We start from the raw sequence: 22,625 nt of genomic DNA on the forward strand, positions 1-22,625 counted from the left end.
ACATTTATTTTTAATTAAAGATACTATCTATTACTTTCGTCTAAGGTCATCAAAAGAGTTTTTAAAACTATTAAAATAAGATTCAAAAACACAAATTCTCTAAGAGAAAATAAAAGTCAGAAAAAAGGATAATACACACTCTCTTAAACGCTAGATTTCGCTCAACTTCCAAGTTCTAACAACTTTAGAGTACCAACTATAAGCGGATGTGTGGGACTCGTCACAGACAGTTAAGATCTTCGCGGGACTTTCTAAAATCACAAACTTGTAAACCAACGCAACGCAACGGGGGGACGGGTTTGGGGGTGTTCAGCAAGAGAGACAGGAGACAATCTCTAAGGTAAGAAAAGAAAAACTGGACTCTAACTATGGCGACTAGTTGGAAAAGAACTCGACTGGGCGGCGATTAAATATGGGCTCTGCTCTAGATTCTCTAAGAGAGGTGGTGACTATAAACTAGTTTGGGAGAGGATTTTTGTTTTGTTTTGGGGATGTTGTTTTTTGATGGGAGGGGGGGAATAGGGACAGACGGATGGAGAGAATCGGGCTTTACAAAGAGAAGGATTGCGGTTGGGGGATTTGAATAAACTCAACTTTGTTTACAACGAAAATAAACTAACAATTTTAGGAGCACAAACTAGGAGCAGTAACTTGACTGTTCTTGGGGTGGGGGAAATAAGAACGGGGTATGAATAAATTTAGCTTGTTTGTGTTGGTTCAACTGGGTGTGTGTGAGTGAGCAATTGCTTGCGTTTGGTTAGTCGTTGGTAAAGATAGTTGATTATATGTGCATGAAAGGGTTACACAAACCAATATATTTTACGTTTTTGAACATGGATACAACCAGGATTAGTGTTAGAATTTTGCTAATTTGAACAATTGTTGCTGTTGGTTAGCGACATTCTGGTTGCAAATTAGGTGTGTGTCTGTGGTTGTGCACATATTTTTAGAGTTGAGGAAAAGGGGAATTAAAAGTTGGAAATATTCACAAATAAAGAGACACAGAAATACAGACAGAATTGAGAAGAAAGGTTCGTATATTTTTTTTATTTATTTTTTTATTTATATTTTTTTTATTTATTTTTTTATTCGATGTTCACACATACGTTCATTTGAAAACTTGGTGTTCTACTTAATCTCTGCAAAATTTTTATATTCAAATTAGTATTTATTGAATTTAAAATCAATTAAAATAAAAGAAAAACATTCCACACTAATTTAATCAATTTGAAAAAAAAACTTCTATTTTCTTCGTGTCCATCTCAGCAAAATGTAGCACCTCGAGGCCGTACTAGGTTAGCCGCACAAAGTGGCTTCTGTGTTTGTTTATTGAAGCAAAAAGGCTCTGCTGCTTGGCCGCTTACAAAGAATATTTTCTTGCGAAAAGAGTTATATGCACTTGTATTGCCTTTGGGGGGAGAACTTTATTCTTTCTTGGAAAACCACTTATTCACGGTGAGAGAGAAAGGGTTCGAGAAAAAGATGCAAATTGCAACATTGTAAACAATTTAAAGACATCTGAATATTATGATAATCTATTTGAAATTGGATTTCATGGTAATTTGATTTAAAAATTTAAAGAAGTTGTAATGAACTTTAAGAAAATAATACTGAAAAGAATTGTTTTCTCTCTAAAAATGCTATTAAATAATACATTGCAACTCAAAATCATATCTTTTTATAAGAAACGTTCATTAGATCCATTTAAGACCCCAAAAATCCCCAAAATTTGAATTTTTGCCGCAGAGCGCTTTAAATGTCTACTTATTAAAAAATCCCAGTTTTTATAATGATTTAAAAGCTTGTTTTTTAAATAAATACTAAAACCAAATCAGCAGAGATATAACATAAATTGCGCTTAAAAAAATTCCCCGAGAAAGAAAAATGCAAAACAAAAATCTTCCGAAAATGTATCAAACCTACTTAAAACTTGTTTACAATCACAAAATTAAGTTTTCTGGCAACCTTGCCCTAAGTTATGAGTACTTCAGTAAAATATCGAAGTTTTTTCAAGACCGAGTTTTGTACATTTTGATGAAAATGATTTCCAGAACCAACATCTTTGCTGACGCATGTTAACTACTTTTCTGATTAATCATAAAGTTTTATGATCTGGCAACCCTGCCATGACGTACCACCCACTGAGAAAAAAATCTCAATGGACATTGTATATATAGATTAGATTAAGGAAAAATTTTGATTTTTTCGAAAAATTGTAGAACTTTAAGAGTTATTGCAAACAAAACTGTGCAAATTGAAAATTGAAAAGGTTTTGTTTGCTTAGGGTGGTTCACTATTTCAAAAATGTGAACGTTCGTGTTAATTTTTTGTAATTTTTTTCAGTGAGTATCGTTGTGAACTTATTTTTTTTATTTAACAAATCAGAGTTAGGTCTAAAAGAGGAGTGGCGTTTGAAGAACATTTAGAGCTATGAAAAAAAAAACGTTTTCACTTATAACAAATTTAATTTGGACTAATTAATAAAAAAATGCATTCATTTCAAGGTAAAAAGATGCGCACAACCTAATCAAGTTTAACGAAGTTGAAATAGCGTTAAAAAAAAAACAAAGTTTAAATGAAAAAACGTGTATGGTATCACCCTAACAAAGTTCAAATGCATAATAATGATGAAAAAACATTACATATACAGAACTACATTTTTCTACCCAATTCGGTAAAATTTTACAGTTTTTGCCTTCCTCACCTTACTGAGGAAAGGCTATAAAATCACTCGAAAAATGAACTTCTCAATTAGACCTCCTAGACCCACCTTCATGTATACCTATCGACTCAGAATCAAATTCTGAGCAAATGTCTGTGTGTGTGGTGGGATGTTGATCAAAAAATTGTCACTCGATTATCTCGACATTGGCTGAACCGATTTTGTCCGTTTTGACGTCATTCGATCCGTCTTGGGGTCCCATAAGTCGCTATTGAAAATCATGCAGTTTTGTTAAGTGCTTCAAAAGTTATGCTAAAAAAACGATTTTAGCAAAAGTCCGGAAGATTGTAAAAAGGGTGGTTTTTGTAAGAAAACCCGTCATGTTATACATTTTCAGAAAGGTATTTAAAAGACTTTTCCAATGCGTCCAAGACATTGAAGATCTGACAACCCTATCAAAAGTTATAAGCACTTAAGTGTTATTTACGCACTTTTTCGAGGCCGGATCTCAGATATGTTGATGAAAACGTTGTCCGGATCTCTTATGCGATCTACCGTTGGATAGGTATTCAAAAGAGCTTTCCAATGCGTCCAAAACATTGAAGATCTGACAACCCTATCGAAAGTTATAAGCACTTCAGAGTTATTTATGCACTTTTTGGAGGCCGGATCTCAGATATTTTGATGAAAATGCTGTCCGGATCTCTCATGCGACCTATCGTAGGATGGGTATTCAAAAGACCTTTCTAACGCGTCCAAAACATTGAAGACCTGACAACCCTATCAAAAGTTATAAGCACTTAAGATATATCTACGCACTTTTTGCATTTTGAATAGCACCCTTTAAATGTGAGGAAGGCGCCAACCACCTAAGGGTGGATTAAGTAACGTTTTTTTGTTATCTTCTGAACGGTAAATTGAAAATTATCGACTCGGTAAAAAATCACCGAAATTAGGTGTATCAAATGTACAGTTGATCAACACAAAAAAAAAAACCTTCACGGGTACACGGAGATTTGAACTAAAGCACTTTAGATGAGTGTCGTACTCGTTCACACCGTGCCATGAGAGCTTGTTGGTAGGGAGAGGCAGACCAACGGGTGGACGGCAAGCATACTGCGATGGTTTCATCATTAATTTGCAGTAGAGCTGCAACTTAATGCTATAAACTTGAGATTACTTCGGATTGCAGCAATCTGGCATTTGGGTGTAGAAAGGTTATTTCTTGCAAACGATTTCTTGTAAAATTTTGCTCATTTTATTTAGATGATTTACTTCAAGAATCTTTAAAAATAATGTAAGTGCGTATGCTTTTAATATATTTTGCCTTCCTCACTGAGGTAAGGCTATAATCCTGCTCTAAAAATGAACTTTGTATAAAAACATCGTAGACCCACCTTCATGTATACATATCGACTCAAAATCGAAAACTGAACAAATGTCTGTGTGTATGTGTGTGTGTATGTATGTGTGTATGTGTGTGTGTATGTGTGTGTGTATGTATGTATGTGACCAACAAACTAGCTCATGTTTCTCGGCACTGGCTGAACCGATTTGACCCGAACTTGTTGCATTCGACTTGGTTTAGGGTCCCATAGATCGAGTTTTATACAGATTGAAGTTTCAATAAGTAGTTCAAAAGTTATGTATAAAAATGTGTTTTCATATATATCCGGATCTCACTAAAATGTATGTAAACTATGTCCGGATCCACCATCCGACCCATCGTTGGTTAGGTTATCAAAAGACCTTTCCAACGAGTCCAAAACATTGAAGATCTGGCAACCCTGTCTCGAGATATGGCCACTTAAGTGATATTTATGTACTTTTTGGAAGCCGGATCTCACTTAAATGTATGTAAACTATGTCCGGATCCACCATCCGACCCATTGTTGGTTAGGTTATCAAAAGACCTTTCCAACGAGTCCAAAACATTGAAGATCTGGCAACCCTGTCTCGAGATATGGCCACTTAAGTGATATTTATGTACTATTGTGAAGCCGGATCTCACTTAAATGTATGTAAACTATGTCCGGATCCACCATCCGACCCATTGTTGGTTAGGTTATCAAAAGACCTTTCCAACGAGTCCAAAACATAGAAGATCTGGCAACCCTGTCTCGAGATATGGCCACTTAAGTGATATTTATGTACTTTTTTGAAGCCGGATCTCACTTAAATGTATGTAAACTATGTCCGGATCCACCATCCGACCCATTGTTGGTTAGGTTATCAAAAGACCTTTCCAACGAGTCCAAAACATTGAAGATCTGGCAATCCTGTCTCGAAATATGGCCACTTAAGTGATATTTATGTACTATTGTGAAGCCGGATCTCACTTAAATGTATGTAAACTATGTCCGGATCCAATATCCGACCCATCGTTGGTTAGGTTATCAAAAGACCTTTCCAACGAGTCCAAAACATTGAAGATCTGGCAACCCTGTCTCGAGATATGGCCACTTAAGTGATATTTATGTACTATTGTGAAGCCGGATCTCACTTAAATGTATGTAAACTATGTCTGGATCCACCATCCGACCCATTGTTGGTTAGGTTATCAAAAGACCTTTCCAACGAGTCCAAAACATAGAAGATCTGGCAACCCTGTCTCGAGATATGGCCACTTAAGTGATATTTATGATCTTTTTTAATCCAGATCTAAAAAATAGATGAAATTTGTGTACAGCCATTGATGGTAATGAGTGAGGAAGGCTTCAACCACATAGGTGGATTAAGTTAGTTTTTTGATTTAAAAAAATCTGTTTAGTGAATTTAAAGTCACTATTTAAAATTGAATCCAAAAAAATCCATCACTCATCAGCATCCACCTGTACCTTCGTTTTAAAATCGCATGCAACAGGTTGCTCGAGCGCTTTTAATCCACTTAAAAGGACAACCTGCATTTCCACCCACTTGCTGAAGATTGGAAATAATCCATTGGAAGGAAGAGAGAGAGAGAGTGGAAGGAAAAAATCCCCTCAACGGTAATTGGTCTCTGTTTGTCTGTAGTTGTCAGCTCTGAAGTGGTTTTGTGTTTTCCAGTTAAAACAAGAGCAAAAAAAACGAGGAAAACGCAAACAGAGAAATTAAACGAACCATTTGAAGGAAAAGGAGAGTTGAACGCAAAAAAAAGGTGTAATGAAAAGTGAGTGAGAGGAAAACCGAAAGAAAAAGGTAAACTTGAATGAGTTTAGGGGGGTTGTATTTTTTTTGAGGTTAGAAAAAAAGAAGAAAATCAAAACAAAAGAAAATTATTGGACAGAGAGAAAGGGACGGACGGGAATCGGCTCAGAAGGAATTAAGCCATTTTGGACGGGGGGCCAGGACCGGAAACCATTATGGAAGGAGGAGTGGGGTGCGGTGTGGTGGCTTTGTGAGAGGGGGTAAGTATTACTTGCATGCAAACAAACGTACAATGGCCGGCCTATGTAGCACCCAGATACCCACTTTGGCCATCTGAGCTTGAATGCCCTTCGCTTGGAGACCTTTGACGGCACCCTCGGCGCACGCCGGCGATTCGAAGTCAACAAATCCGTAACCTGTGGGAGTGGAAGATGGAATGAGAAAAAAAAGAGCAAGAGAATGAATGAAAAGGACGATTTCCGGCAAAAGCGGAAATCATGAAAGAAAAACAAGATAATAAAGAAGAAGAAGAAAAGGTTTCGCGTTAATTGGATGGGATCCTTGGCCAATAGATTGTGGGCTTACCTTTACATTTGTTTGTTGTTTTATCTAATATTGCCTTTGTGGAGATGATAGTACCGTATCTGTGGAGGGAAGAAAAACAGAAGAGAATGGTCAGAAGAAGCCAATTGACTAATGTTAATAACAACGCTTATAATGCCCACCGTTTGTGGTCGCAAATCCTCAATCAAGAGCGACTTAATATTGCCATTCATTACCGGCACCACAAGTAAAGCAGCGTTTGTGCTGCATAAAATATGATTTCCAACTTTTCAATGCATCAGCAGCAACTCAGGACGAGAGAAAAAAAAACGAGCGAACGACACGAAAGGACTCTCTTAATATGTTTTCCATGTCCCACATATTTTTCACCTAATTCATCTAAGGCGGGGTAAATTATGGGTGGGTGGAACGCTGAGAAAGAACGACATCAAACGAGCTCGGAATACACAAACAGTTTCCTGTTTGTACGGGGGCGTGGATGAGTTTCTGAACTGTCGCTGGCCGGTAGCGACTGCTTTGCCGCCTAGATGGAAGTGCTTTTACGTTGAGAGGCATTTTTTGTAAATATTTTTCTCTGTTATTGCTTGATAATCTTAATTTATTGTTATTTGATATTCAAATGCCTAGAAAAAAAACACAGTTTAAAAGGTTTAGGTTTATTTTGTTATAAAAGTGTGTTTATTCATATCAATTCTTGTTCTACAATTACAGTCCAGACTCGATCGTCCGAGGCCTCAGAAAAATTTCACTTTGGAGCAATTCCCTTAGAGCGTCCAATTTCCCGGGGTAACAAATTTCCCGGGAAACGGGAAATTTTTAGCCAATTTCCCGGGAAATCCCGGGAATTCCCGGGAAATTTTAAATATATTTAAAATTGTTATGATCTTGGTTTTAATTAATAGTATGCATCAAAATTGTATAGGACATCAACATTAATGGTCTGAATAAGTGTGAAGATCAATTAACAGCTTGACTGCATGTAAAAAATCATTCAACTGCAAGAAAATGTATTTTGGTATTTTTGATGAGAAATATTTTATATCAATGTGTTTAAACTGTGAGTAAAATGAATCCATAATACCCAATCATAAAATTTCTTTTAAACTTACTTCTGTGACCAGTTAATTGAAATTAGAAAAAAAAACATGCAGAACTTATGTTTTTCATGACAAATACTGGTTTCAGCTCTTGATCAAATAGTAAAGCTTTTTAGTGTTGGTTTTAAATATTTGGAGCAAGCTTTGAATATATTTTTACATTTTATGAGAACAAACAATAGAAAGTATTTTTTCAATGATTGTTTTGTATTATTATGCAACATGATTTAAATTATACGATAAATTTACATCATTTCACAAAAAGTATTAACCCTCTAACAACTGTAGTTGCACCAGTGCTCCATAATTCGTTTACTTCAAATTGTAATTTCTTAAGTCCTAGATATTCAACCAATTAAATAAAGTCTTTTTGCACAAGTTCGATTTTCATCTCATTTGATCATGGTAAACAAAAACGTAAAAAAATCTCAATTTTAATTTGGAGGTAAGGAGTTAATATTGTTTTGATGAAATAACATCAGTCTGTTAAAAGCTTACCTAATTGTAATAATTTAATACTCATTAAGCAAGATCTATTCCCAGTTGCTTCAAAAATTAATATTATCAGAAATAATTCTAATATCATAATTTCTGATAATCTGATTCATTATACATAAACCAAACAATAGTTTTATTTGAACAAAATCATGTTGAGTTTGTTCATTTATTATTTTTTCAGAGCATTTTCAAAAAATTGTTCCTAAAATTCAAGAAAATGTTTACTTCCGCTTGAATTTCGGGAATTTCCGGGAAATTTACAAATTTACAAATTTCCCGGGAAACGGGAAATATTTTTTTTTGGGAAATCCCGGGAATTCCCGGGAATTTTTTTCCCTGGACGGGAAATTGGGCGCTCTACCAAGCTATGTTTTTTTAATCAGTACTGAACTTTTCAATAATTTGAAATATTGGTCGCAGAAAAATTTCAACTTAATTTATTGTTGTTAAATCGAATTTGCAATCAAAAAGTACTTTAGTGAAATTTTGATAAAGTGAACCGTTCTCAAATTAAAGCCATTTTTAGGTAACTTTTTTCAAAATAGTCTCAATTATTAATTTTTTGAAATTAGTGCATGTTTGCCCACTTTTGGAAAATATATTTTTGAAAAGCTGTAATAGCGTAATATTGAATGTTTGGCCTTTTTAAAATGTTAGTCTTGATTTTAAAATTTTGAAAATATTGTTTTCGAAAAGATCGGAAAATATCACGAATTTTTCATATTTTAAACCATTAGTTGCTGAGACATCGACATTAGAAAATGATGGGTTGTTTGGGTGAGACTTAAAAAACATCAATTTTCCTGTTTTTAATCACGTGCATGGCAATACTCTGAAACGAAGGGCCGTATCAACAAAATTCAAATATGAATAATAAAGAGAATTTTCTAAGCATTGAAAAAATATTTTTCTCAAAGATGGGCAAACATGGGCACTAATTTATAAAATGAATAACTGACACTTTTTTTAAGTGAACTAAAAATGGCTATAACTTGAAAACGGTGCACTTTATCAAAATTTTACTAGAGTACTTTTTGATTGCAAATTTGATTTTACATCGAAAAATAAAGTTGAAAAATTTTTGGGACCAGTATTTCGATTTGTTGAGAAAATATGTATCAATTCAAAAATTCATAACTCGGTCGAAGATGTTTTGGACATTCTGGAAATTTTTGAAAATTTGGAATTTTATGTCCCCTAAAACATATCAAAAAATGTAAAAAATAGAAATAAAAATAGTGTTTTTGGCAAATCAAGTTTTAGTGACAAAAAGTGGAATTATAAATGGGTAATTCTCTACCAACTCACACGAAATCGGGAAAAGTTGCCCGACCCCTCTTCGATTTGCGTGAAACTTTGTCCTAAGGGGTAACTTTTGTCCCTGATCACGAATCCGAGGTCCGTTTTTTGATATCTCGTGACGGAGGGGCGGTACGACCCCTTCCATTTTTGAACATGCGAAAAAAGAGGTGTTTTCAATAATTTGCAGCCTGAAACGGTGATGAGATAGAAATTTGGTGTCAAAGGGACTTTTATGTAAAATTAGACGCCCGATTTGATGGCGTACTCAGAATTCCGAAAAAACGTATTTTTCATCGAAAAATAAAACACTAAACAAGTTTTAAAAATTCTCCCATTTTCCGTTACTCGACCGTAAAATTTTTTGGAACATGTCATTTTAAGGGAAATTTAATGTACTTTTCGAATCTACATTGTCCCAGAAGGGTCATTTTTTCATTTAGAACAAAATTTTTCATTTTAAAATTTCGTGTTTTTTTCTAACTTTGCAGGGTTATTTTTTAGAGTGTAACAATGTTCTGCAAAGTTGTAGAGCAGACAATTACAAAATTTTTGATATATAGATATAAGGGGTTTGCTTATAAACATCGCAAGTTATCGCGATTTTACGAAAAAAAGTTTTGAAAAAGTTACTTTTTGCGTTTCTCTTTGTTTCGTCGTCCGTGTCTGTCGCGGGTGACCATGAACGGCCATGATCGATGACGACCAAAACTAAAAAACTAAAAATTCAGCATTTTTTCCGTGTACCTATTTTTTCACAATAGTCCTCAACAATACCTACAACTTTGGCGAAAATTCATTCAAAAGTTTCAAATGTTTGAATATTTATGTACTATTTTTGTATGGATACTGACAACTGCTAAAATTGTATAGAGACTTGTATGGGTGAACCAATGACACAAATTAGCTTCTTTTGTCATAGGGAAGGCCCCCATAAAACTTGAGCCAAATCAAAAAATATCAACCGTTTTCAATGAATGAACTGGGGTTTTGAAAAATCAAAACGTATCATTAATAAATGACAATAAGGACGAAAAAAAGAAAATATCAATTATTTTTTTAAGAGAACGAATTGTTTTATTCGACGATAACATTCGAACATTCTTTGCAGTCTTTGGTCCCTAATCACCAGCCTAGTGGAATTTACATTCAATTTACACCTAAGCCCCGAAACAATACTCAATCGGAATGAAAACCGGCACAAATTGATAATTCGTCTCCTATTTCGGGATTCCAATCAACCATTCACTTAATTGAGAACCGATGAAAAACGAAAAATAAATTTCCACTAATCCTTCATCACGCGCGCCCCACCAATCAACAAGAGGGCATCCCATTGTCCCCTCATCGTTTGTGGGATGACGAGCTCTCCATTCTCGCGTGGTAAATCCCAAATATTTGCACCTGCCGGTCGACGAATTTCATCGCAACCTTTCCACCCACGGGAGCACCAACACCACCGAAATTCCATTCCGGTTTCGATCGAATGTCGGACAATTTAATTTAATATTTTTTATTCCATTCTCGAACCCGTTTTCCATATTCCATCGTTGATTGTCCGCCTCCCGGATCCGGATTCTAGTCCGTGGTCCAGGGAACAATACCGCAAATTATTCCGATTGAATTCCGGGTTCTCAATCTATTGCCGATGGTTAACCTCCTCGTCCTACCATCCCCACTCCACCGAGTGGTCCCATTGATTCATTTATCATTATATATTTATTCCTTGTTCACCGAGACCGAGATCGAATCGCCCCTCGCCAAGCTTCGACCAATTATTAATCCCGCAATCAATCTCTCATTCACTGCGGCAATCGCCTTAAACACCGGTACGGGGTGGCGCTCCGTGGTATGAATTCTCCCGGCGCAAGGACTCTCGTTGGTGGTTCTCTGGAAAGTCAACTCGTCTTGCCATTGATTTTGTTGGAAATTATTAGTATTTTCTAGAGCTTTTCTCACAATAGGTGGAAAAGTTTGTAAGTTTGTCAGGTAAATTGAAAAATAAAAAATTGTGAAACAAATCCAACGTTTTGGCATCCAGGAGAATACCTTCTAGCCTGGCTTCGCCAGAGCAGAGGCCCCGAGACCGGACCACACGAAAATCGTTCAATAAAGAACCCATCACTCTTCATTGATGAAGGGGAGGACTCCACCGCCTCCCCCCTCCCCCACCAGCATGGAAATGATTTATACACCTTGCCACAAAGAGGGGGTGTCTCACACACACAGAAGCAGGGCGTTTTGTTATGCTGACATTGTGCCGCGAACATCGTCGGCGGAGATATTTAGAGAACATTGATTGAGGATTTAACGGAGCATGTTCCGGAGCATGGTTGGTCAAGTTGGTATTGGAAAATATGACGTCGAGAGGACATTCTTGAGTGTTGAGTGTGATGTGTTTGTGGAATGTTATGAGCAGGATAGTGCAATTGTCTTGGTTTAGGAATGTAAACAGTACTTTGTCACTAATTTGATTAATCAACATTCCTGGAGTTGTAGGCTGGAGAGATCCTCGGGAGCACGCTAACAATCGTTTATAATCTCCAAATGTTGCAATTTACCGACTCTGAGCGGTAAACTCATTTTTTTAATTTTCAATTTACATCTTTAAATATATATTTCTTGAATAAATATTTGTTACGTTCCCTCCACCCCCTGCAAAAGAGGCCAAAAATCAGAGGACAAAATAATATATGAGCAATTCTCTACGAAATCGGTCTTTTTTCTTCAATTTTAATTTTTGTATTTTTTAATCCGGCTGAAACTTTTTTGGTGCCTTCGGTATGCCCAAAGAAGCCATTTTGCATCATTAGTTTGTCCATATAATTTTCCATACAAATTCGGCAGCTGTCCATACAAAAATGATGTATGAAAATTCAAAAATCTGTATCTTTTGAAGGAATTTTTTGATCGATTTGGTGTCTTCGGCAAAGTTGTAGGTATGGATACGGACTACACTGGAAAAAATAATACACGGTAAAAAAAAATTTGGTGATTTTTTTATTTAACTTTTTATCACTAAAACTTGATTTACAAAAAAACACTATTTTTAATTTTTTTTATTTTTTGATATGTTTTAGAAGACATAAAATGCCAACTTTTCAGAAATTTCCAGGTTGTGCAAAAAATCACTGACCGAGTTATGAATTTTTTAATCAATACTGATTTTTTCAAAAAATCGAAATTTTGGTCGTAAAAATTTTTCAACTTCATTTTTCGATGTAAAATCAAATTTGCAATCAAAAAGTACTTTACTAAAATTTTGATAAAGTGCACCGTTTTCAAGTTATAGCCATATTTAAGTGACTTTTTTGAAAATAGTCGCAGTTTTTCATTTTTTTAAATTAGTGCACATGTTTGCCCAGTTTTGAAAAAAATATTTTTGAAAAGCTGAGAAAATTCTCTATATTTTGCTTATTCGGACTATGTTGATACGACCTTTAGTTGCTGAGATATTGCAATGCAAAGGTTTAAAAACAGGAAAATTGATGTTTTCTAAGTTTCACCCAAACAACCCACCATTTTCTATCGTCAATATCTCAGCAACTAATGGTCCGATTTTCAATGTTAATATATGAAACAATTGTGAAATTTTCCGATCTTTTCGAAAAAAATATTTTTGGAATTTTCAAATCAAGACAAACATTTTAAAAGGGCGTAATATTGAATGTTTGGCCTTTGTGAAATGTTAGTCTTGATTTGAAAATTCCAAAAATATTTTTTTCGAAGAGATCGGAAAATTTCACAAATGTTTCATATATTAACATTGAAAATCGGACCATTAGTTGCTGAGATATTGACGATAGAAAATGGTGGGTTGTTTGGGTGAAACTTAGAAAACATCAATTTTCCTGTTTTTAAACCTTTGCATTGCAATATCTCAGCAACTAAAGGTCGTATCAACAAAGTCCAAATAAGCAAAATATAGAGAATTTTCTCAGCTTTTCAAAAATATTTTTTTCAAAACTGGGCAAACATGTGCACTAATTTAAAAAAATGAAAAACTGCGACTATTTTCAAAAAAGTCACTTAAATATGGCTATAACTTGAAAACGGTGCACTTTATCAAAATTTCAGTAAAGTACTTTTTGATTGCAAATTTGATTTTACATCGAAAAATGAAGTTGAAAAATTTTTACGACCAAAATTTCGATTTTTTGAAAAAATCAGTATTGATTAAAAAATTCATAACTCGGTCAGTGATTTTTTGCACAACCTGGAAATTTCTGAAAAGTTGGCATTTCATGCCTTCTAAAACATATCAAAAAATAAAAAAAATTAAAAATAGTGTTTTTTTGTAAATCAAGTTTTAGTGATAAAAAGTTAAATAAAAAAATCACCAAATTTTTTTTACCGTGTATTATTTTTTTCCAGTGTAGTCCGTATCCATACCTACAACTTTGCCGAAGACACCAAATCGATCAAAAAATTCCTTCAAAAGATACAGATTTTTGAATTTTCATACATCATTTTTGTATGGACAGCTGCCGAATTTGTATGGAAAATTATATGGACAAACTAATGATGCAAAATGGCTTCTTTGGGCATACCGAAGGCACCAAAAAAGTTTCAGTCGGATTAAAAAATACAAAAAAAATCGAATGACCGAAATCCTAGAGAACTGCTCATATATGAAAAAAAAAAAACAAATTTAAATGGAAATACAAGTCAAATTAGCTTAAAACAGTTTGACATTTATTTTCCAAAGCTGTTCATAGTTTTTAGTGAATTTAGACTTGCTTAAAAATATTTAGAATTTTCGTGAAATTACGATTACCGCAAAAAGTTTACGTTTTACTTTTTTTTCGTCAATATTTAGATAGTGATCGCTGAGGTACAGCGGGTAAAATAAAACAAACTGGAAAATTGTTGTTTTTAAAATTTCATCCAAACAGCCAACATTTTGTAAGATCCGATTATTAATGTTATAAAATGAAACATTTGCGAAATTTTCTGATATCTTTAAAAAATACAATGAAAATATCAGAGCAAACTATCATTTCAAAGGGCAAAATATTCAATGTAGCAAACAAGGTTGTTAACGATAAAATTTTCGTGGTTCGATAACGATAACGGTACCGAAAGGGACCTAATAAAAAAAATATAAAAATGAATACAAAATTTCGCTTCGTTTGATATCCATGTTGCATATTAGAAAAAAAAAATCAAAATTTTTGTAATTGTCTGCTCTACAACTTTGTAGAACATTGTTACACTCTAAAAAATAACCTTGCAAAGTTAGAAAAAACACGAAATTTTAAAATAAAAATTTTTATTCTAAATGAAAAAATGACCCTTCTGGGTCAATGTAGATTCGAAAAGTACATTAAATTTCCCATAAAATGACATGTTCCAATTTTTTTTACAGTCAAGTAATGGAAAATGGGAGAATTTTTAAAACTTTTTTAGTGTTTTTTTTCGATGAAAAATACGTTTTTTCGGAATTCTGAGTACGCCATCAAATCGGGCGTCTAATTTTACATAAAAGTTCCTTAGTCACCAAATTTCTATCTCATCACCGTTTCAGGCTGCAAATTATTGAAAAACACCTCTTTTTCGCATGTTCAAAAATGGAAGGGGTCGTACCGCCCCCCCGTCACGAGATATCAAAAAACGGACCTCGGAATCGTGATCAGGGACAAAAGTTACCCCTTAGGACAAAGTTTCACGCAAATCGAAGAGGGGTCGGGGCAACTGCTGTGTGAGTTGGCGGAGAATTACCCATAAGCATTTAAAAAATACGTTTTTTAAATATTTTTTTTAGTATTTTAGAAAAGAAAACTCAAATAAAAGTGAAAAGCATACCAAATTTTGCGTTGTTTGATATCCATGTTGCAATTAATGAAAATTTGAGTACTTTCGAAGAAAAAATCTGTATTTTGAGGAAACCAGTGCATTCAACTTCAAAAATATAAGGGGAAATAAACCCATTTTAAGCCTGATAAGCGGTCGTGTTTCAATGATGCTGGATAATCTGGAGTGTTCCTTGAAATTAACGAAAACTGAGCACACCAACGAGTAAAGCAACTTTTTGTGAACATTTCTGTTTATTTTCACCTTTACTAAAAGTTATTCTATTCTTTTGAAAAGCATTAAAAAAAAAAAAAAATTCCCAAATGTATTCTAATCAGACGAGAATGCATTGAGCCACGCCCATTTTTCTATTTTCAGCTTAGTTCTTTTTTTCTTCCAGCACTCTTTTGGGTCTGCTCAGTGCTGCCAATTGGGATGAAATTTTAAGCGAACACTCACGAAAAGTAGTATCAATAGAGAAAGTTTCCTGGCATCACTGGCTCTCTCTAACAGGCGCTGCTGGTGGAGTTGTTCTTTATTTGCTTTCGCTTCTCGCTCGGTTTTCTTAAGCCTTCGATTGGAATGGGTCGTCAAAAGTCAAACGTCAAAAGACTTGGCGCGTTTGTGTTTTTGATGGCGCTTGCTAATTATTTACATGTTTCGGGATAATTTTTCAAGTGAGTGACTAACTATTGCTCAAAAGAACATGTTGCCGGTAGTTGGAAGCAATTTCATATCTTAAGCGCTTTGGCAACGTTAGCGCAAGTGAAAAGATTATGATGGCGATTGGCGACTTTCGCTAAGCAGTTGAGCTCTCATCTTGCGTGTGGATGTGTGTGCCAACAAAATGATGAGAAATGGTCTCGCAAAATAGAAATTATGATCAAAAGCGCATTAAATTTAATCTTTTTGGCCAGTAAGTGGCATGAATTTGCGTGCTTACTCGAGGCGGTGCTGTTGCTGGTAAGTTTATAGCCTTAATAGTATTATTGGAGCTTTAATCGAGCATCAAACTCTCCTTATGACAAAGATAGGTGTTTGATTAGAAAGGGAATATTTTCCCTAGAACAGTTAAAAAGCGTATAAAATTTCACTTTGTTTGATACCCAGGTTGCTCATTAGAAAATATGAGTATTTTCGAAAAATATTGTATTTTGTGATTGTTTTTACAACTTACTACATTATCAAAACATAATATATTCTTAGTGAATGCATTGAAAATTTATCATGTTATTGATGGATGAACTCAATTTAAGAACAATTTTAAAAATGAGTTATCGTCCGTTTCGAGAGTTTGTTAGAGAAAAAGTATGATATTTTGGAAAAGTTTTATTTTGAGAAGATGTTAAAGTAAATAAAATTTTCACCTTGAAAATGTTTCTAAAAGAATGATTTTTACAAATATGTAATTTATGTATGTGCTAAGATTTAATTACGCCACTTTAAATAATTCAATACAGAGAAAATTAAATATGTAATTTTAAGCTTTATTTTTAAAATTATGATTAAAAATTAAGTAAAAAAACGTTCAATACATAATAACAGTTATTCAAATGTTGGATTTTTGTGTTCAATTTATGCAGCATAGTTCCGAAAAAAATGCCTAATACTTGAATGCAAAGGTCCTGATTTTCGGTTCAATGAACAGAAACCACTCACTCATCGCCTATCCATTCGTCGCCTATTCCAACCCGCTAGCATTCATGAGAGAATAAGTCTCGCAAGCAGCCAGCGAGTGGCCCGAACTGTTCACTCAGCGAACAAATACATCGTGAAAATATTTGCCTACTCCGTCGCTCGACGACACTCACACACTACCATGCTCAGCGAAGAGCCACTCTCACAAAATGCATGCGCGGCAGTCTTTTTGTCTTCACGCTCTCAGTTTGCCATCAATTTGATTTTTTCTTGGTGGAAGTTTCTTTGAATGGTGTCTATAATGTTATGAAATCAAAATAAATGCACAATTTAATTGATAACATTGATTTTAGGCAACCCAAATCAATGAGTATAACGCAGCGCATCAGAGAAAAAATGTTTTCAGTTCAGAGTGATCGGAGACGATCGGCCTGTCTGAACCGTTCGGAGACTGAGCCGATCAGAGAGAGAGAAGAGTAGAAAAGAGAGTGTTCGGGAGCGAATGGTGATAGCGTGACAAACGGTAGGAATTCATCAGGGCAGTATCGCGTCGCCTGCTATTTGTGCTCGCGAATGGAGTGGTTGATTTTGAGCAATCAGGACCCTTGCTTGAATGTTCATTTCGATGCTAATTTCGAGCAAAAAAAATAATAATCAAAACTTCAATGTGATAATACTTAATTTATGGCAAGAAGTTGGTTTATACCGGAATTATTTTGACATGAATCGCAAAAATGGATAAAATACTTAAAAATTCCCACAACTGAAAAAGTGACTCTCCTCATACAAATCGTCAAAACGTGAGGAAATGTTTTTGGCTGGCCTGCAATGAAAGGCAAATTTGAACCATTCTAATGTCACACGATGCGCCTAAAATGAAGATGTATTGGTGAAATGTGGGGCGCACTATTTGATTGAGGATCTGCTCAAAACTCGCAAATTTTGCAACCCAAAAAAAAAATGGAGAGAAAGAGAGGCTGATCTACTCACTGTGCACACATATTGATCAGATCCTTGTCCGTGGTGCCCTGCTGCAGGCCGCGGATGTACAGGTTCGTCTTGGACAGCTGCTCCGTCTGCTGCGGGGTGTTGCTCGGGCCCATCGTGTTGTTTGTGTTGGTGTTGCTGAGACTCGTACTCAGCGTGCCGCTCTGCGAACCGGTGTTGGACGAGCTGCTGGAGTTGGTGTTGCTGGGGGACGCCGCCGTCGGGACTCGCTGGCCGTACTGGGAAAATTTCAAAGTGAGAAAGAGGATCGTTGTCATTCTGTGTTGGGAAGCGGGATTACGGGTGAACAACCATAAACTACGAAACAACGGAAAACACTACTGAAAAATTATAATTCGAACTCGTTTGCAGTTTCTTTCAAAATCAGCACGTCAAAGGACAATCCCATTTGCCCGCACTCTCCAGAGACGACGACACCGGGTATGCGATGCTTCTAATGAAAAGTTTATTCTCCTCAAGACTCACTTTTTTTCTTGCACCAGCCAACGCGAGTGCCATGAATAATAATAATCTACGTGGAAATCGTGTGGGTTTATTTTTTCTTTCTCTCTCGCTTTTCTGCATCAAACTCAAACTTTACTCGACCATTGTCACACCCGTTCGCCATCGTCTTGGAGCGGGTTTTCCCCTCATTTTCCCAGCGGCAAACACCAACAGTCGACGGTCGGCCTTTGCGAAACGACCGCCATGATTAATTTGAAAATTTTAATAAAACATTTTTCTTTGCTTTTCCCTTCATTTTCTCTCCCGCGTGGTGGTCGTGGATTGTGGGTTTGTGTGTTCAAAGAGAAATAAGTTTCTTGAAAAAGCGAAATTCTTCTACGTCTTTTTTTAGCGAAAAAGGTTCCCCAGAGCCTTAAGGATATGCGCATACGTTAGCAGGGAAAAGAAGAATGAACGGGCCATATTAGAAAAGAAGCAGAATTAAGGGAAAACTACACTGAAAAGGGGGAGGGGGGACTTTCCAGCCCCTAGTGGCAAAAAAGGACCACGCAAAAAGTACACACACATGCACATTTTAGAATACCACAAGACGAAACGTGTTTCTGGCGGCGCGGGAAAACGTATAATGTGGGGAGGGATTGGGTGTGTGTTTGGGTTGGGGCACACAAAGCCATGAACACACATTTAACACACAAAATGCAGATGCGGGGATGAAAGTTTTCCACCACGTGCTTTTTTTGGGATCCAACGGTGCAAGAGACGAAGAAAGACCATGTGTGTGTTTGAGTTAGGTGAATAAATTTAAACAAAATTTGTACCAAATTATGTTATAAAGTGATTTAACGCTACTATCATGCTCAAAAAAATATCTTTAATATGTAAGTTCTTTCATAATGCCAACCTAAAAAAAGACACAGTTTTTTAATAAGTCTATCTAATTTTATCCCTTTGGCTTCATCCATAAAGTACGTCACGCTAAAATCAGGCATAACTACACAGATAAAAAAGTTTAATTTTGGAATGTTGAAAATTTGTTAGGTTGAATATTATCTCTTTTTTTGAGTAATATTACATAAAAAATGTGTAAAATGTAAACCTGATGAATATTCATCAAAAACTGATGAAAATTCATATTTTTTTTGCCACAAAATCTGTCACCATTTCCTGATGAATATCACCATCATTTTTTTTTTCTGTGTAATTAGCCTTTATTTTTTGAACTGCTGATAGGTCGGCATCTATTGGTCAGATTTTCAATATAAGTGAATGAAATCTCTGTGAAATTTTCCAATCTTCCCAACTAATAATGTTTTCAAATTTCGGAATAATATCAACCATTTCAAAAGAGCCAGGACTTGTTTTTTAGACCTTTTTAAATGTAATGCTTACACAGAAAAAATAAGTTTAATTTTGGATTGTTGAAAATTTGGTAGGTTGAATATTACCTATTCTTTGAGTAATTGTGGTTTGGTTGAGCGTTTTAGCAGAATGCATTACTGTGAATACAAAGAGACGAGTTGTTCCTTTTAATTCCGCTATATATTTTTAATATCTTGACAGATACGTATTTCGTCTACTACTTGCAGACTTCATCAGTGTTCTGCTCTCGAGTAGTATTACTCAAAACATGTTTAAAAATGTGAACCTGATGAATTTTCATCAGAAACTGATGAAAATCCACCAATTCCTGATGTAATATTACACATTTTTTGCCACAAAGTCACAAAATCTGATGAATATTACCATAAATATTTTATTAGCAAAGGTCTGACTGAAATCGTAATAAATGCAAATAGAAATATTCAGTTGAAAACAAAGATTTTTTTTCAAATTGAAAGTGTTTCAATTATCATATAAATTCATTTTTTTTTGTAATAATGTCTAAGCTTTAAAAGAAAAAGATAAAAGTAGAACAACAAGCAAGGGAACCCTCCAACATCAAGCACCAGAAGTCTTTTTTTATACAAATATTGAAATTATGATTTTGGCCATAATTTTCCTACTTTTAATGTCAAAATAAGTTAACATCTATACGTCAAAGATTTCCGTGAGATTCCTTGAATCTCATCATTTTTCAAATCAATTCTAGGAAATAACACGATAATAAATGTTTCATCTTAAAATACGTTTTAAGTAAATTTTATTAGTTTTCAATTGAAAAGCGTAATATGAATAAATTGAAGAATTGTTAGCAAAACATACATTAACATAAAATTGTCACAACATTTACTGAGAAGTGAATGCTGCGAATACTCGATTGATTGTTGACAAAAACCAGTCAAAGTAAAGGAGCTATTACACTACCGCAAACAAACAAACAAACTCGCACTTTTTGACAGTTTGGCAGTTTGCCTCACGCAGAAAAATGTTTTGTAGAATCAGCCTGTACAAGGTTTGAATCAACAAATTTTTTGTTGAATATAATCAATGCGTTGAAACAAACCTTGATTTTCTCAAGTCCACAAAAGTCTTTTGTTGTTTCGAAAAAGCTGTTTTGACGTTTAGCGTTTATTCAACAAAAATTATGATTTTCAAATCAACAAAACGTTTTGTTGATTCAAATATACCTTATTTTTCTGCGTGCTGCTGTTAGTTTGCCTGGATTTGTTTGTACAAACGTCAGCCTGCATACATTTTGCCTTGCTTGGTAAACTGTCAAACACGAAAAAGTGCGAGTTTGTTTGCGGTAGTGTAATAGGTCCTTAAACAAATATTTTCGGATTTATCAAGTTATCACAAGGATGATACCGTTAATCATTTGATTGTAGTTTTTTTCTCAATGTTTTATTTTATTTTTAAAATTTTGGATTTTTCAGCAAAAACCAGTTTATAATTATTATAATTAAACAAGTATATTGTTATAAGTTTATGAAAGATTGCAATTTTTTTTTATAAAATTGAATTTATTTGATTTATTTTTAGAAATCAATTAACAACAAACATTCATGTAAAACAACATTCAGAAGAAATAGTCGTAATGCCCTGAGTCAATATATTGATAACCGGAGGAGAAAGCCATAAGAATACAGAATGAAAAAGTAATAATTTGAGTAAAGAAAAATATTGAGAAAATATATTGCAATTTAGAGCATCAATCAGAGTTTTTTTTGTTTTCTTTAAAGAAACTAACTAAAGTTAGTAATATTGTAATACGCAGTAATACCAAATTGACTACTATTTTATTTGAAAGAAATAATTTAAAAACAATTTGATAATGTTGGATTCATGCTTGGTTTATTCAAGATTAAATGAAAAGAATTTATGTTGAAGATCAAGAATCTCCTTTTAAAACATTTCAGAGTTTTTCTGAGTCCTGATCAATTTACACGATATTTGATTATTTCGAGTAGTAGTTCCCGTGGAAGTTAAAACCAAATCCAGATTTCTTTATAGCTCAAATTATTTTTGCCTATTGATTTCTAATTTAGTTTTTGAAATGTGAGATGAAAAACTCAAAAAAAAAAAAATAACTGGGCGTAAGAGCCACCGTGACCTCCGACACTAATTTTCGTTTTTCTCCAAATTTAAACAATATTTCATTTGTTTAAAAAATAGGGTACTTGAAGGACGTGTAAATGAACAATCTCAAGCATTTTTGAAAATGATTTTTCGTAAGTACTTCGATTACCGGTGCAAAAAGGGCTATGTTTACCAATGACTCTTACGTCTTTTTGAAAACTAATCCAAGAAATAGACATTTTTTTCCGTGAAATTTGAAAAATTGAAATATTTGACAAGAAAATTTGGGCAGTAGAGGGTAAAAGGTTGTTTTATCTATAATTCACTGCTGAATAAAAAATAAAATAAAACTCAATCAGTGAATTCAGGCCATTGCAAATTTTATTTCTGATAAACAAAAAAAAGTATTTGTGAATTTTAATTTACAAAAAATCCGAATTAGATCTTTTTTATCGTAAATTCATTTTGAATTAAAAAAAACTGGCAACATAATATGGAGCAATTATCTACCAAAACCGGAAATGGATTTTATTCGTATTTTTTTATTTGGCTCAAACTTTGTGGGGGCCTTCCCTATGACCAAATAAGCTATTTTGTGTGATTGGTTCATCCATACAAGTCTCCGTACAATTTTGGCTGCTGTCCATACAAAAATGGTATGTAAATATTCAAACAGCTGTAACTTTTGAGTGAATTTTCTGATCAACAAAGTTGCAGGTATTGTTGAGGATTTTGAGAAAAAAATAGGTACACGGAAAAAAATTGCAGATTTTTTAATCAACTTTTTTTTCACTTAAAATCAATTTCCCAAAATACGTATTTTTTGATTTTCGAGATTTTTTGATATGTTTTAGGGGACAAAAATCCGCAACTTTTGAGCCATAGAGAAACATGGTCAAAAAATCTGCCGCCGAGTTATATTTTTTTTGAAAAAATAGTGATTTTTGGAAAAAATCGTAGCTTCATGCAAAAACAAGTTTGACATTATTTTTTAATGCAAAAATGAATTTGCAATCAAAAAGTACTTTACAGATTTT

General features: G+C 34.4%; 1 protein-coding gene across 13 annotated transcripts in view; it reads right to left on the reverse strand.

The window, feature by feature from the left end:
• LOC120413476 (protein alan shepard) overlaps positions 1-22,625 on the reverse strand; it is a 334,433-nt gene that overhangs the window by 25,671 nt on the left and 286,137 nt on the right. For 11 of the 13 annotated variants that reach the window (XM_039574319.2, XM_039574317.2, XM_039574316.2 and 8 more), the window contains 3 exons: positions 17,668-17,903; positions 6,374-6,432; positions 6,080-6,204 (listed from right to left, as the gene is read on the reverse strand). In XM_039574319.2, the coding sequence (XP_039430253.1) occupies positions 6,080-6,204; positions 6,374-6,432; positions 17,668-17,903 (420 nt within the window). The remainder of the gene's footprint in view (positions 1-6,079; positions 6,205-6,373; positions 6,433-17,667; positions 17,904-22,625) is intronic. The other 2 variants (XM_039574322.2, XM_039574321.2) reach the window with 1 other exon arrangement.

Source organism: Culex pipiens, chromosome 3 (assembly GCF_016801865.2).
Source record: "Culex pipiens pallens isolate TS chromosome 3, TS_CPP_V2, whole genome shotgun sequence".
Lineage (NCBI taxonomy): Eukaryota > Metazoa > Arthropoda > Insecta > Diptera > Culicidae > Culex > Culex pipiens.